At 45.5% G+C, this 13,399-nt stretch overlaps 1 protein-coding gene across 2 annotated transcripts in view; it reads left to right on the top strand.

Moving 5' to 3' along the window:
• The window catches only part of LOC143336370 (uncharacterized), a 48,411-nt gene that overhangs the window by 13,468 nt on the left and 21,544 nt on the right, over nt 1-13,399 (top strand). Inside the window, exon 4 of one of the 2 annotated variants that reach the window (XM_076756505.1) lies at nt 9,862-10,431. The exons of the other annotated variant lie outside the window; for it this stretch is intronic. Within the exon in view, the coding sequence (XP_076612620.1) occupies nt 9,862-9,884 (23 nt within the window). The 3' untranslated portion in view covers nt 9,885-10,431. Of the gene's footprint in view, nt 1-9,861; nt 10,432-13,399 lie in introns of those variants that run through there. 2 annotated transcript variants of the gene reach the window in all.

Genomic DNA, 13,399 nt, shown 5'->3' with positions numbered 1-13,399 from the left:
CGACAGTGACAGTTAGGGACAGAGACAGTGTGGTTGAGGTTTTCAGTAGCTTAGACTTGTATGGTAGGGCATCAGGGGCACGGGTGAACAGAGAAAAATCAGAAATCATGTATGTCGGAATAGATAGAGTAGGGACGGTAGATATAAGTTTGAGGGAAAGGAAGGACTATTTCAGAATATTAGGGGTGAATTTAGGGATTGAGGATAGAGCAGGGAGAGACGCGCAGTATGAGGGAACAATAAACAACATTAAGAAAACATTAGGGCATTGGAAACAGAGGAAACTAACGCTGAGGGGGAAGGTCGTGGTTGTGAACGCGCTAATCATGAGCAAGCTGGTGTATGTAATGACCGTGCTGGAAGTGCCTGAGAGAGTGTACATGGAGGTGAATGAAATAGTAAACGAGTTTCTGTGGGGAGGGAAAGGGGTAAGAATAGCGAAAGAAGTTTTAGAGAATGAGCACGAGGATGGTGGGTTGAAGCTGATTAATTTAGAGAGGAAAAAGAAGGCGCTAAGGGTGAAAATGATGGTACGATATATTGAGAATGGTCAGGACCACGTATGGAAGCTCTTTTTAAGGGAAGCTATAGATAGATGTGGTGGATGTGGACAGAGCGGATTGTTTATGGAATTGAAAAAAGGCATGTTGAATGGAGTGTCTGGGTTCTACAAGGAGGTGTTGGGCGCATGGGGAGAGTTTGTGAGAGTTTGTACAGTATGAATGTAGGGATGTGAGACAAGTGTGGGAGCAACCAGTGTTTTTAAATCCTAAAATCACGGTGGAAGGAAACATGATATATAATAGGGTCATCTGGAGAGCGGGTATTAGGAAGGTGAGGGATTTAGTCTACGAGTATGTACCGGGATTCATGGGGGCACAAGTGGTGGTGGATGAGGCGAGAGAGAGGGGAGATGAAATGTGGTTGGGTACAGCAGAAGGAGTGATAAGGAAAATAAAGGAGGGGATGCCAACTGACTGGGTGAGAATGATTGAGAGCGAGCCTGATGAGAACGTCGGAGGAGAAATGGAATTGTATGTGGGAGAAGGAGAGAGAAGAGTGAATCTGTTGAGCGTGACAACAAGAGTAATGTATAAGTGTCTGAGTGTGAAAGAGGTGAGGAGACCGGCTGCAGAGAGAGTGTGGAAGAGAGTGGTGCCGAGTATGAATATTAAAGAGATGTGGATGAATTTGAGAGTGAGATGGAACAGCAGCGAATGCGAGAACTTTGACTTTTTGTTACACCACAATAGGGTGTTCAACAACTTAATAATAAGCAGATTTGATGTGAATGTGGATAAGTACTGTGATGTGTGCGGTGTGGACGTGGAAACGTGTATGCATGAGTTTTTTGAATGTAGTGAGTTGAGGGTGTACTTCGATAGGCTGAAAGAGTTAATTAACAGATGCTGGGATGGTAAGTATGCGGAGAGAATGGAGTGGAAGGAGCTGTGGTTGTTTGGAGTGTCTGGAAGAGAGAAAGGGTGTAACACGTCGCTGTTGAACTACATGTTGAGCCATGCGAGATTTGCTGTCAAGCTAAGGAGGAATCTGGCCCATTTTGAGAAGATGAAACTTGATGTATGGTCTGTTTTCAAGAATATTCTGAATAGAGATATACGATTGGTACACAGCACAGTGGGGAAGGAGGAGTTTGAGGAAGGGTTTGTGAAGGGGAGCACCTTTGTTGTGGTTGGAGGGGATGATGGTGTGACTTTAGACATTGGATGAAGGGAGGGAGGGGGAAAAAGGGGGGGGGGGAGGGGGAAAAAAAATAAAAAATAAAAATAAAATAAAATAAAATAAAATTGGTGTGAAGGAATTGCGGGTATTGTAAGTGAGACTTGCTTCCTATACTTTGTCTTGTGGCTTGTGTTTTGACTTAGTGGTGACGTGCAGTCTGGGGCTTGCCCTGAGGCTCGCAGACCACCCCACAGACTTTTGATTAATTGATGTTTATTTCTTAACTCATCCAGTGCAATGTTTTCATTTCTCCAATCCGGTAATTTTGGTTATTTCTGATGGTGACTTATTTGCAAATGGATGTACAAGTACATGAACATTGAGCGAGATGTATAAGAAAAAAGGTACCTGTTGTAAACAATAAAAAAAAAAAAAAAAGAAAAAACAATGCCCGATCTCGTCCGATCTCGGGAGCCTTTTCTTCTCCTCTTTCACCAGTAGAGGGTGCTGTTCCTTCTTTAGTGGAATGGCCAGGCTTAGGGGACCCATGGAGCTTTAATCCGTCAGGCCCGTGTGTGCAACCACCAAAAGTGTGTCCATTGATTGACTTGCCTTCTTTAGAAGTCGGATTTGTTGGGCCGCACAATCAAAGGGGCCTCAACATTTCCAGACAAGTGAAAGGAGAAAGCCCTCACACCCCAGAGTGTACATACACAGGGCACATGTATAAAAAGCTTGTGTGCATCAGTGCTTGCGGCTTACGGCCATACCAGCCTGACAACGCCCGATCTCGGCCGAAAATGGGGCAAAAGGGACTGCTATGGGGGGGTGGGGGAGAGAAAAAGGAGAAAGGGGAGACAGAGAAACAGAAAAGGAGGAAAAAAGAGAGAACATAGCTTCAATTCTGTTACACCATCAAAAAATTTATCAAAAAATTAAGGATTTATTTTTTATAAGAATTTTTAAATAACAACAAGTTGCACACTCTTGCCAGGATTTGCACCTGGAATCTTCCACCCAAAGGATGGACGCGTTGCTTTTATACCACAAGAGTTATGTTTTCTGTTGTTTTAATTATCAAATACTGTACTGTCAAACACCATATTCATGCATTTTGCCAACTTGTAAATTATTGCTTTTTTGTCTATCAAAATAATGTATATATCAAAACTCTTACCTCTTACCTTACCTAACAAACACGAACAATTGAAATAACTAAAAGTATGTTTACCAACAAATACAGTCATTTTTACACATTTTCTACATTTTTACAATGTGCTTTTCCACTCTGCGATGGTCTGTCCAGATGCTGGACAGTGCCATTTACCTTGCAGCTGTGTATGGCCAGTAAGCTTGCTCTTTGTCTTACCACACGTTTTACAATAATAGCGGTAGCTTTCTTTAACTTGCCGCTTCTTTGGTGGCTCACCTCTCCTCTCTCGCTCCTGATCCTCTCGGGCTGCCTTTTGCAATCTCCATTCCCGGAACCGATTGTGAGAAGTTATTTCTGCTGGGGCTGGCTGGTTAGGAAGCCCGCCCTGAGGTTGAGGTGTTGGACCTGGTGGTGGTTGGTCAAGAAGGCCACCCTGAGAGTGAGACGGTGGCATTGGTGGAGGCTGGTAGGAGGCCCAGCCCTGCGAGTGAGATGCTTGAGCTGGTGGCGGCAGGTTTGAGGACCAGCCCTGATTTGGAGACTCTGGCGGGGGTGGTGGCTGGTATGAAGACCGGCCCTGATGTTCGGACACTGGAGCTGATGGTGGCAGGTAAGGGGACCAGCCCTGAGAATGAGACGCTGGAGCAGATGGTGGTAGGTAAGAGGTCCAGGGCTGCGAGTGAGACGCTTGAGCTGGTGGCGGCAGGTTTGAGGACCAGCCCTGATTTGGAGACTCTGGCGGTGGTGGCGGCTGGTATGGAGACCGGTCCTGATGTTCGGACACTGGAGCTCATGGTGGCAGGTAAGGGGACCAGCCCTGAGAATGAGACGCTGGAGTTGATGGTGGCAGGTAAGGGAACCAGCCCTGATCATGAGACTCTGGCGTTGGTGGCAGCTGGTATGGGGACCAGCCCTGAGAGTGAGATGCTGGCACTGGGTGTTGACCCTGCTCACAATAGGCAAGGTCAGACAAAGCAGGGAGAGCAACCTCCACAGACCTGGCATCATCTCCCTGGTTAGATCTTGCACTAAATATTTCTCCTCCAGTGTCTGTGTGTCCAGTTGAAACCTGTGTTCTGGCACAGCGACGTCGACAAACCACTGCCTCACCCTCACGGTTTTCAGGTTCCTGGAACTCCATTACTGTATGCCCATGCTGAACAGGCTCAGATGGCAGGTCCTGGGCGCCCAGGAGGGATTCTTCTGCCAATTGGACCCGCTGAGGAAGCTGCACCCCTTGAAGCAGTGAGTCACGGTCGGTTCTCTTCTGCCGGTCTTGCAGCCTAGACAGGAAAGAAAATCAGAAGAGCACATTGTTTTTCATGTTCACAAGATGAACATTACAACTCAGCCCATGCCATACTGCACACTGTACATACTGCACATTTCACTTAATATTTTGTATTTTATAGACACTGTATACCTCACCTGTTCACTTACTGCACTGCCACTTATGACCTGTTACACATGTCACGTGTTTACATACCATTTTGCACATGTTTTTATGGTTTCATAGAATTACTTGCACTACCTGCACCTACCTCAACTGTTGATACTGTTTATACTTCATGCCACTTGCACAACTTGCATGTATTTATATTTTATTAATATTTTTTATATTATGACTATTTGCACTTCTGGTTAGATGCTAAGCTGCATTTTGTTGTCTCTGCGTTGCACTCTGATGATGACAATAAAGTTGAATCTAATCTAATCTAATTATTTGTTTGGAATTTATTTCCTATAAATACATAAGTTTCCATATTTAAGTGAATGTATGAAGCTGTAAAAAATAACTCACCAGGAGGACACTGTGGTGTTGTTAATGGTCACTAGTACGAGGTTGCTGTTGTCCAAGATTTCTTTGCAATCCTCTATCAGCTGTTTGATATGACAGTAAGTCATGACAATTGACTGAGGGATTGCAAACATTTTCCCTCTGTTGTCTTTTGGCCTGTTTCTTGCTGCCCTGAACTCTTTATAGAGTCTGAGTACAACACACTCACAGATCCTGTTGTGATCAGGTCTGTGGGCAGCCTGGCCATGAACCATGAACAATCTGCGAAAAGACAAGATGATATAATCCACATTATGTGTGTGTACTGTAAACACATGCATATGCATGTACTAACACACCCATACACAGATATTACAAGTATATTATTAATACCTCTCAGCTGCTTGCTGGCCTGGAGCAGAGCCACTGCGTTTGCGAGAAGCTCTCCACGGCCCTGGCAAGGTCTTCTTCTTGCTCTTCAGAGTGTATTTGGTTGGGGACTTGTCAATGGGATGCAGGCAGGAGTACAGTCTCAGTATCTCCGCTATTTCAGAGTTGTACAGAGCTGTTATCGTGCGGTTGAGGCTGACAAGGTACCCTGCCAAGGCATCGACTACCTCCCATCCTGGAATTCCTTCAGGATCACACCGACTTTCCTGTCACATGAAATGAAAACAACAACAACAATTCTTATAGCTAATTTAAGAGAAACTGTGAATGAACGAGCATTTCCAATGGTCATTCATTAGCCACTTTACCGGAGCTGAAGTGATAGGCCCTCTCTCCTCAAATGGGGAGCTGACAGGACTCTGAGACGCACCACTTTCAATTGTAGATTCCTGAAAGAATTATTTGTAAACAGTGAGAGGGATACAATGAGGTTAATAAACTTTGTTGTGACCATGTTACACAAAGGAATTGTTGATTTGAAGAGTCAATCATACACCACTCATCTACCCTCTGCAAATTAGATTTACAGTAAAAATGTTCTGATAGATGATCAAAGTGCTATCACATCATTACCTGAAAGGAAGACTGGATGTCAGTAGCCTGAGGTATTGTCACATCAGGACATTCATCCTCCTGAACTTCACTCAGCATCTCTAGCAGGATGGCACCAATGTCACTCTGTGCGCTCAGCAGATCTCCTCTGTTTGACTGTGCCAGCAAATACTCCACTGCAATACGCTCACCTGACATAAGAAGTCACCAGGAAAAAGAAAAAAAATTGAAGTGGAACGAGTGAGTGAACAGAGGTGTAACCATCATGTAAGAAATGACAGTTTGGCCATTAAAAGAATATTGTCCAGCATCTGTTCTGTTTTTGCCCTGAGAATCTTACCGGTAGGTTTTCCCCGGGGGAATGGACTCTGTTACTGAGGGTGTTGACACTTGACATCAAACAGACATCATAGATATTTGTTTGTGACGTGCCACTCATATTCAGAGCTTGCTGAGACCTGTTCATGTTCCATCTGGATACCCCCTCAAGCATGTACATTTGTGTGTGCAGAGCATTACATCTCCACCCTGGCAAGACAAAAGCATTGGTGACAACAACAAAAAAGAATGGTATGACAACTCAATACACAGCATTCATTAACAAAATGTTTCAAATATTTAGCATTTCAACTTGCCTGGGATGAAACCACACTGGTGCCGATGAAAGCTCTCCAGAGAGGAGGACCCTCTGCCACATCTCAGCACTTCAAGTTTGTGATCTCCCTTTTTCAATCCTGATCCAGTCTTTGTATACAGCTGTACACCAGGTGGATCTTGGATGCAGGGCAAGTGCTTCTGCTGTACCTCCCACACACGAGACATGCTTTCATGGTTTATGAGAGGTACACCAGTTTTGTCAGTGACCTCCCACATGGAGTCCAGCAGTTGCTGGATCAGGGCACGAGTCTCCTCAACCCCTCGGGTTCTCCTGCGGCAGTGCTTGGCCAGTTCACTGGAGGTGATGCTGGATAAAATCTGGCTTTGAGTGGGTACGTGACCATGATGCTTTTCAAGAGCTCTGCCCTCTTGGCTTGTTGAAGTTGTCCAATATCATCTTTGTCCCATTCAAAGATGCAGCTTGACAACTTGGAACAGAACGTGCCATAGAGTAGATGGTGCTCAGTGGTAAGGCCATTGGTGAAACGCCCCATGAAGTGGAACACATCCAGTTTCACAGTGGATGTCCATGGGCGAAACCAAGTGAGAACTGGGCTCACCCCTGTAAAAAATAAGCAACTGACCATAAATAAAAGCAGTTCTGATTGTTTCCAGTTAGCCCATGGAGGAATTGTTTAAACTACATTAGTATCCTGCAGAAACTGTTTATCAAATGTTGCAAATTCATAAGAAACATCACAACACAAACTGAAGGCAACACACCTGTCTCACTGCAGCAGTCTCTGTCCACATAAATGGCTTCTGGCTCTGGCTCACCAGCATCCCTGTACCTCTGGACAATGCCTTGACAGAGGTCATCAAGGCCAGCCCCCTCACCAGTGGTCAGGACAGAGTTGAGAACTTGGCCTAATTCATTCCCAACGTTGGTCATCCATGTGGCTGTGTTCTCAATGCCACCTGCAAGTTTTTTTGTGATCTACAGACAAAATTAACACACACATCTCAAAAATTATTAGGCATATTACTGAACAGGAATGAAATCAAGTTTGCATAGGCTTACATTTACCTTCTTAGTGGAGTCAAGCTTCAAAATTCTGCCAAATGTTGAAGTAATGACACCTAATGACCCACCTCAGCTCATCCAGGTGACTGAGAATTTCATTGGCATGAACAGTCTCAAACCACTGGGCCAGGGGCAGGGGACAGAAGGGTGGTGGCCGTTCATAAACAGCTCCAGATTGGGTGAGGACACATGACTTTTTGTGGACCTCCCAATCAGTGAGGTAGTCAATTGTCCGCCTTGCCCACTCCTCACTGTGTATCTCCTGCAAGGCTTGCTGTAAATAACTGGAGCTGTTCCCTACTGTTCTCGGGTGCAACATTGCCACAAATCTTCAGTGCCAGGTGTGTTGTGAGTACAGCTGGAAACTTGTTACGGTGAGAGGGATCCAGCTGCTTTAAAATGTCAATGCTCCAAGGGCAGACAGGAATCATGCATTTACTGCATCTGGGATAGTCTCCACCAACTAAATAATATTTGGAGTCAATGTCAATGACCTCTCTAATTTTTGTATAAATGCCAGAGTGGTGCATCTTCATATTACACTGGGTGCATTTTAGAGGGATGCCCCAGATCCGCATCGGAGCCCACAGAAACATCTGCTGCCGGAAATAAGTGGATCGGGAGGTGAGGTGGATTTGGTGGGGCTTGGTGGATGAAACCAGTTCTGAGACAGGTTCTGTCTCAGCTGTCCTGTACTCTCATAAAGAACTTGAGCAATCCACTCCTGGTCAGCTCGCTTGAGGACTTTTGTGAACTGCTTCGGGAGAAAACTCACCCAGTTCACCTCAGGAGGCCGCAGAGTGAGTGGCTGTTGCTGTGGTGCCGGTGACGTCTCTTGTGCTGTGGGAGGGACAGGGACATCTGGTGGGTCACTGGTTTGCTGTGGTGCCGGTGCTGTCTCTTGGGCTGCCACAGTGGGAGGAGCAGGAACATCCGAGACGTCTGCTGGACAGCTCAAAAGATGAACCCTCTCTATGTGTTGCAGCAATCCAACAGCCTCCCAGGCCTTTGCTCCGCACTGCTCACATTGTTCTTGGACATGGTAGTCTGACAGGTGCTGCGTGTAATCTTCACTCACCACCTCCCGACTACACAGCGAGCACGTGATAGACTTCCCCTCGCTCATCCTGCACAGAGGCGGGGCTTTCTGACCTACACCTGCACTGGCCTTTTGACCTGTAGATCCTCCAGCTGCTGCACCTGTACTGGCCTTTTCACCTGTAGATTCTCCAGGTGCTGCACTTGTCCTGGCCTGTTCACTTGTAGCTGTACTTGCCTTTGGGGCACTCAGGTGACCTGAACTGCCTGCTTATGTCCCTGCCTTCTCTCCTGACTGGGGAGAACAAAACTGGGTTTATCTTTACAGTAACATTTCCCTTAAGCCTGGCAATACCCTGCATCCACATAACTATGTACTCACACAGTTAAACACTGAAAAGAAATTAAGCAAAGCTGATCAGAAACCATTCTCCAGTATAGTGCATCACATCACAGATTCAATGTCATTGCTTACCTCATGATATCCGCACTTGCAGGGGATCCTGCTCCCAAATATGTCATATTTGCGGACAGCTTGACCGTGCGGGGGGGTCAGAGGACAAGCAGAAATCCGCTCTATTATCGCCCTCCATCTCCTGGACCCCGGCCTCTGGCCTGTTGAAAATTTATACTTACCCTGCGCATACAGGGACATCACACCTGTCCAGTAAGCATCTGGTTTTCCAGTCTTCGTCATTTCTACAGATAAGGACAAGGCATGAAAAACAGCTGTGATCAGGAAACAGCTGTAACTAGTCTACTTCATTTACTACTGATGATTCAAGAAAAAATAAAACAAAAAATATAAATATGATTTTGATATATCAGAAATAGTAGGATATGCATACCATGACATACCATAGATATAGTAGGCTACAAACAGTCATTTCACGAAATTGTTTTATCATATAGCCTAGCGGGTTTTGCTGACATCACGCGATTAAGACCACTCAAAAAAATATATAATATATATAATTATATAATGGCAGGGGAAACACGGTATAACAGTAACAGTTTCCATGTCATGTCACCGACACAACACATAGTTTAAGCTGACCGACACGAAAGCCTTGGGTATAAATAAAGTTGACTAGACTCATCTGAGACAACAACATTACGTCGGCGCAAACAAACACATTAATAAACAATCGGACCCGTCTCACTTTACCCTACCACAAAACGATTTAATGTATGTCTATACCGAGGATTATCAACCATTCAGTCACTTATCATATGAGAATCCGAAAGTATTAAAATAGCCGTCAATAAAATAATGATTGATTTACCGATTGGTTAGCTCTATGTAACTGGGAAAGACGCTGTAGCGGGCTAAAGTCTATGTAACTTTAGCTTAGCTCTCAAACATACGGCTGAATCCGCACACGTTCGGACTATTTGCATATTCACACACACAAATAGCACTTGAAAAGACACTTTAACACATGTATATGTTAATATTTTTGACTTACTTTTGGTTATAATCCAACACATTGACTAATAAAGCCTTCCCTCTTGCATTAAAAACAGGCGTCATCGTCCTGTTCATCTGAGAGCGACACGGCCTCGTCCTCATCTGCGCCATTGTCCCCACGATCTTCACACCGGAACTGCTTGCCACTTCTGCATCTCCGGCCCTCTTGCATCTCCGGCTCCTCTTGCATCTCCTGCAGTTCCTGCTCTTCCTCTCGAGTCCCCCGTCCCTCGGCCCAAAAGGAAGAGGGACCAACAACAAGAGGACTGGTTTATGCGGCAGATGGCAACCCTGGAGGAACGTAGGATGGAGCTGCAGAAGAAGATACTGCAAGGGATGGACGAGTGCTCAAGGTTCGGGCAAACGGTGGCCGACCTTCTGCGCAGAGTGCCAGAGGATGAGAGACCAGATTTAATGTTTAGAGTGTACAGCTTGATCCACGACAGAAAAAAGTAGTTTGGAAAAAGCACTGGACTTTCAGTTGTAAATAGTTTTGTTTTGTGTGGTTTGAGTGCACTTTACTGTTACCTTTTATATTGTACTGAGGATTGCTGTGACTTATTTATGTTTATGCTTCTTTTTGCACTTTACAAATTACATGAACAATAAAGCACAAGTTTGGTGTGAAAGAGTAGTTTTGATGTTTATTTTCAACAACATAGACAGTTTACACACTATGGATCATTCCACCATCACTGATTGAGTGTGCCTCAGCACACCATCTCATTTTGCCATGGCACGGTTCCTTGAGGTGACCGAAAGAAAGCCATCAGGTCATTTCGCACAGCCAAGGCAGCTCTGGTGGAACGGGCCCTGGACATCTGTGCCGGATCCACAGATTCGACGAGATTGGAGTCATTGGCCACTACTTTTCTCCACCCACCAGGCTGCGCTGATCCAGAACTGTCAATGTCCACAAAGTTCGGTGGGATGTATCTGCTGTCTGGGGTGCTCACTTCATCAGTGTAGGTGAGGTAGTTGTGTAGGACCACACAGGCTTTGACAACATCCACTGCTTTTTCAGGCCGGAAATCAACCGGTCTCCCAAGAATTCTCCACCGCGCAGCCATGATCCCGAACATGTTTTCAATAACCCGCCTGGCCCTGGAGTGGCGGTAGTTGTACACTTGCTTGTCCATGCTCATGCCTTTTCCTGTATAGGAAAGCGCAATAAATTATTATACAATAATAACTATATATAATACGTGTGTGTGTGTGTGTGTGTGTGTGTGTGTGCAAACACATACTTATTGATACATACCTGGAAAGAGACGCATCATGTTGCAGTGCAGGGGAAAGGCAGCATCAGCAACAATGACATGAGGGATCAGGACTGCGGTCCCTGGAAGTGTAGCTATTGGGGGCAGATTGAGTTTATGGTCAAGCAGCATTGGCTCGAACTTGCTCTCTTTGAAAATACCACCATCACTCTCTCTTCCATATCCTCCAACGTCCACCATTGTGAAACGGTAAAACATAAATTTTTCATCATTGCATGTTGTTAGTGTGGTTACTGTACAACATGGACTCAGATCAAACGAACAAGTTTTAAATTATGTGGCTCTCTTACCTGGCATCGCATGTTGCCATCAACACAATTGAGTGAGTCCCTTTATAGTTGAAGTAGTGCACTTCCTGCATGTGGCGGTGCTTTTATGGTAACGTGTTTACCATCGAGGCTTCCGACGCAGTTTGGGAAGTTCCACAGCCGCCAGTAATCTGCTGCAATGGCTTCCCGCTGGCTGGTTGAAGGACACGGCAAAAACTGGGGCTGGAGGGCTGTCCACAATGCTTTGCAGACCTCGAGCAAAATGCTGGACACAGTGCTAGACGCCAGTTTGTAGCTAGCCGCCACAGCTTGCTGGCTTCCACCCAAGGCCAAAATTCTCAACCTCACCGCCAGTCTCTGGGCGACATCAACAGGCATGCTGTGTGTTGTCTGGTGCAATATTAAAGGTTGCATACGGCGAAGAAGATCATCAAATCGGTCCGTTGACATTTGAAAATAGCGAAAGTGCATTTCCTCATCGAGACTCCTCAGTGGGCGAACCAGTGTGGTAAATTCCCCCCTTCTCATCCTCGACTGGTTCAATGGTCGGACAGACCACCTCCGCAAACGTCTTCTGCGTCGCCTGCGCTTCAACATTTGGAGTAACAACATTTGTTGTTCAATATCGATGAGCTCCATCTCCAAAAACAACCGCTCCATCTCAGTCGCCATTGTTGTCTCTGACCGGAAGAAAACCAAGGAATCCCACAAGAGCCCCCTGAAACCATACAAAGACAAAACCACGCCCCCCTAGCGGCTTGGCGGTGAATTGCGGAGCAACGCGTTCCCTCACGCAGAACTATGAATGCTCAGTGATGGCGTAGAGTGTAGCCGTAGGTACGGCGTCGCCGCGACGCAGAAGCATAAACCAGGCTTACTGTGCGTTCAGACCAAAAGAGGCAAAAGAGGCAAAAGAGGCAAAAGAGGCAAGGACGCCCGAGGCTGCGCGAGAAACAGGACAGCTTCCAAAGCGGCAAAATATTTTAGCCGCTTTGGTCGCTCTTCACGTGACTGACGTCAAAGTTAAATCGCGCTAGTCATTTAAAGGAGCCGCAAAGCAGACTTCTTGACAGCGGCATAGTGCTGCTTGCTGTTGTTCACCTTCAGTTTAAAGCATGCCTAGTTGCATAGGAGGTTTTGTGTGTCATTAAATACAGAAAAAAAAATCTCAGAGCATGAACATAAAATCACCATCTAGTCACGAGCGGATTGACGTATTGAGGAGGAAGCAATTAACAAAGGGCATTATGATTTACCCACCACAACATCAAACTTTTACAACTTTGAAATATACTAAAATTCTGTGGCAAAGATGTACCCTGGGCATGCAAGCCTTTCTTGCTTCATCTGAATGAGATGACACATTGCACAACAAAGCATTTTATCAACTAACTGACATTTAAATAGAGCAAAAATATCTTGATGTGTGCAGTGAAAAGTGCTTTTTTTTTCAAGCGTCTTCTTCGGGTGTACAGGCAGGCAACAGCACACATCACAGCGATGTCATCCAAATCCATGATGAGTCCATATGAGTTTGACCATGCCGCCATGTTAATGACCATGTTAATGATATAATAATAACAATTATGAGCGGGATTTAATTTAATGTCATAACCGCCTAACCCCATTTTTCCCCATTCTTCCAAAAAAGTAAAACGCTCTTTGGCCACAAGATTGTTATGTTTTCCGGCTCCGAGGTAATTTTCTTTAGGCCTATAGAACACACACAGACACACACAGACACACAGACACACAGACACACACACACACACACACACACACACGGGTGCAAATGCGCGCTCCTTACGTCTCAGCTGCAGCATCTCTGTGCACAATCACGCATGTGGTGTTGTCTGCTTGTCTTTCGTTTGGTGTCATACAAGTTAATCAAGTTTGTGTGTGTGTGTGTGTGTGTGTGTGTGTGTGTGTGTGTGTGTGTTCTATACCAACCACCTCCGTGACACGATCCCAGGCAACATTTTTTTTTATTTTAGTCCCGGTAGCCAAAAAGGCTGACATTGTAGAGGATGGGATACACCCGCACA

This window comes from Chaetodon auriga, chromosome 18 (assembly GCF_051107435.1).
Source record: "Chaetodon auriga isolate fChaAug3 chromosome 18, fChaAug3.hap1, whole genome shotgun sequence".
Classification (NCBI taxonomy): domain Eukaryota; kingdom Metazoa; phylum Chordata; class Actinopteri; order Chaetodontiformes; family Chaetodontidae; genus Chaetodon; species Chaetodon auriga.
The sequence above is the reverse complement of the archived record's forward strand: the minus strand, read 5'-3'. Positions and strand labels throughout refer to the sequence as shown.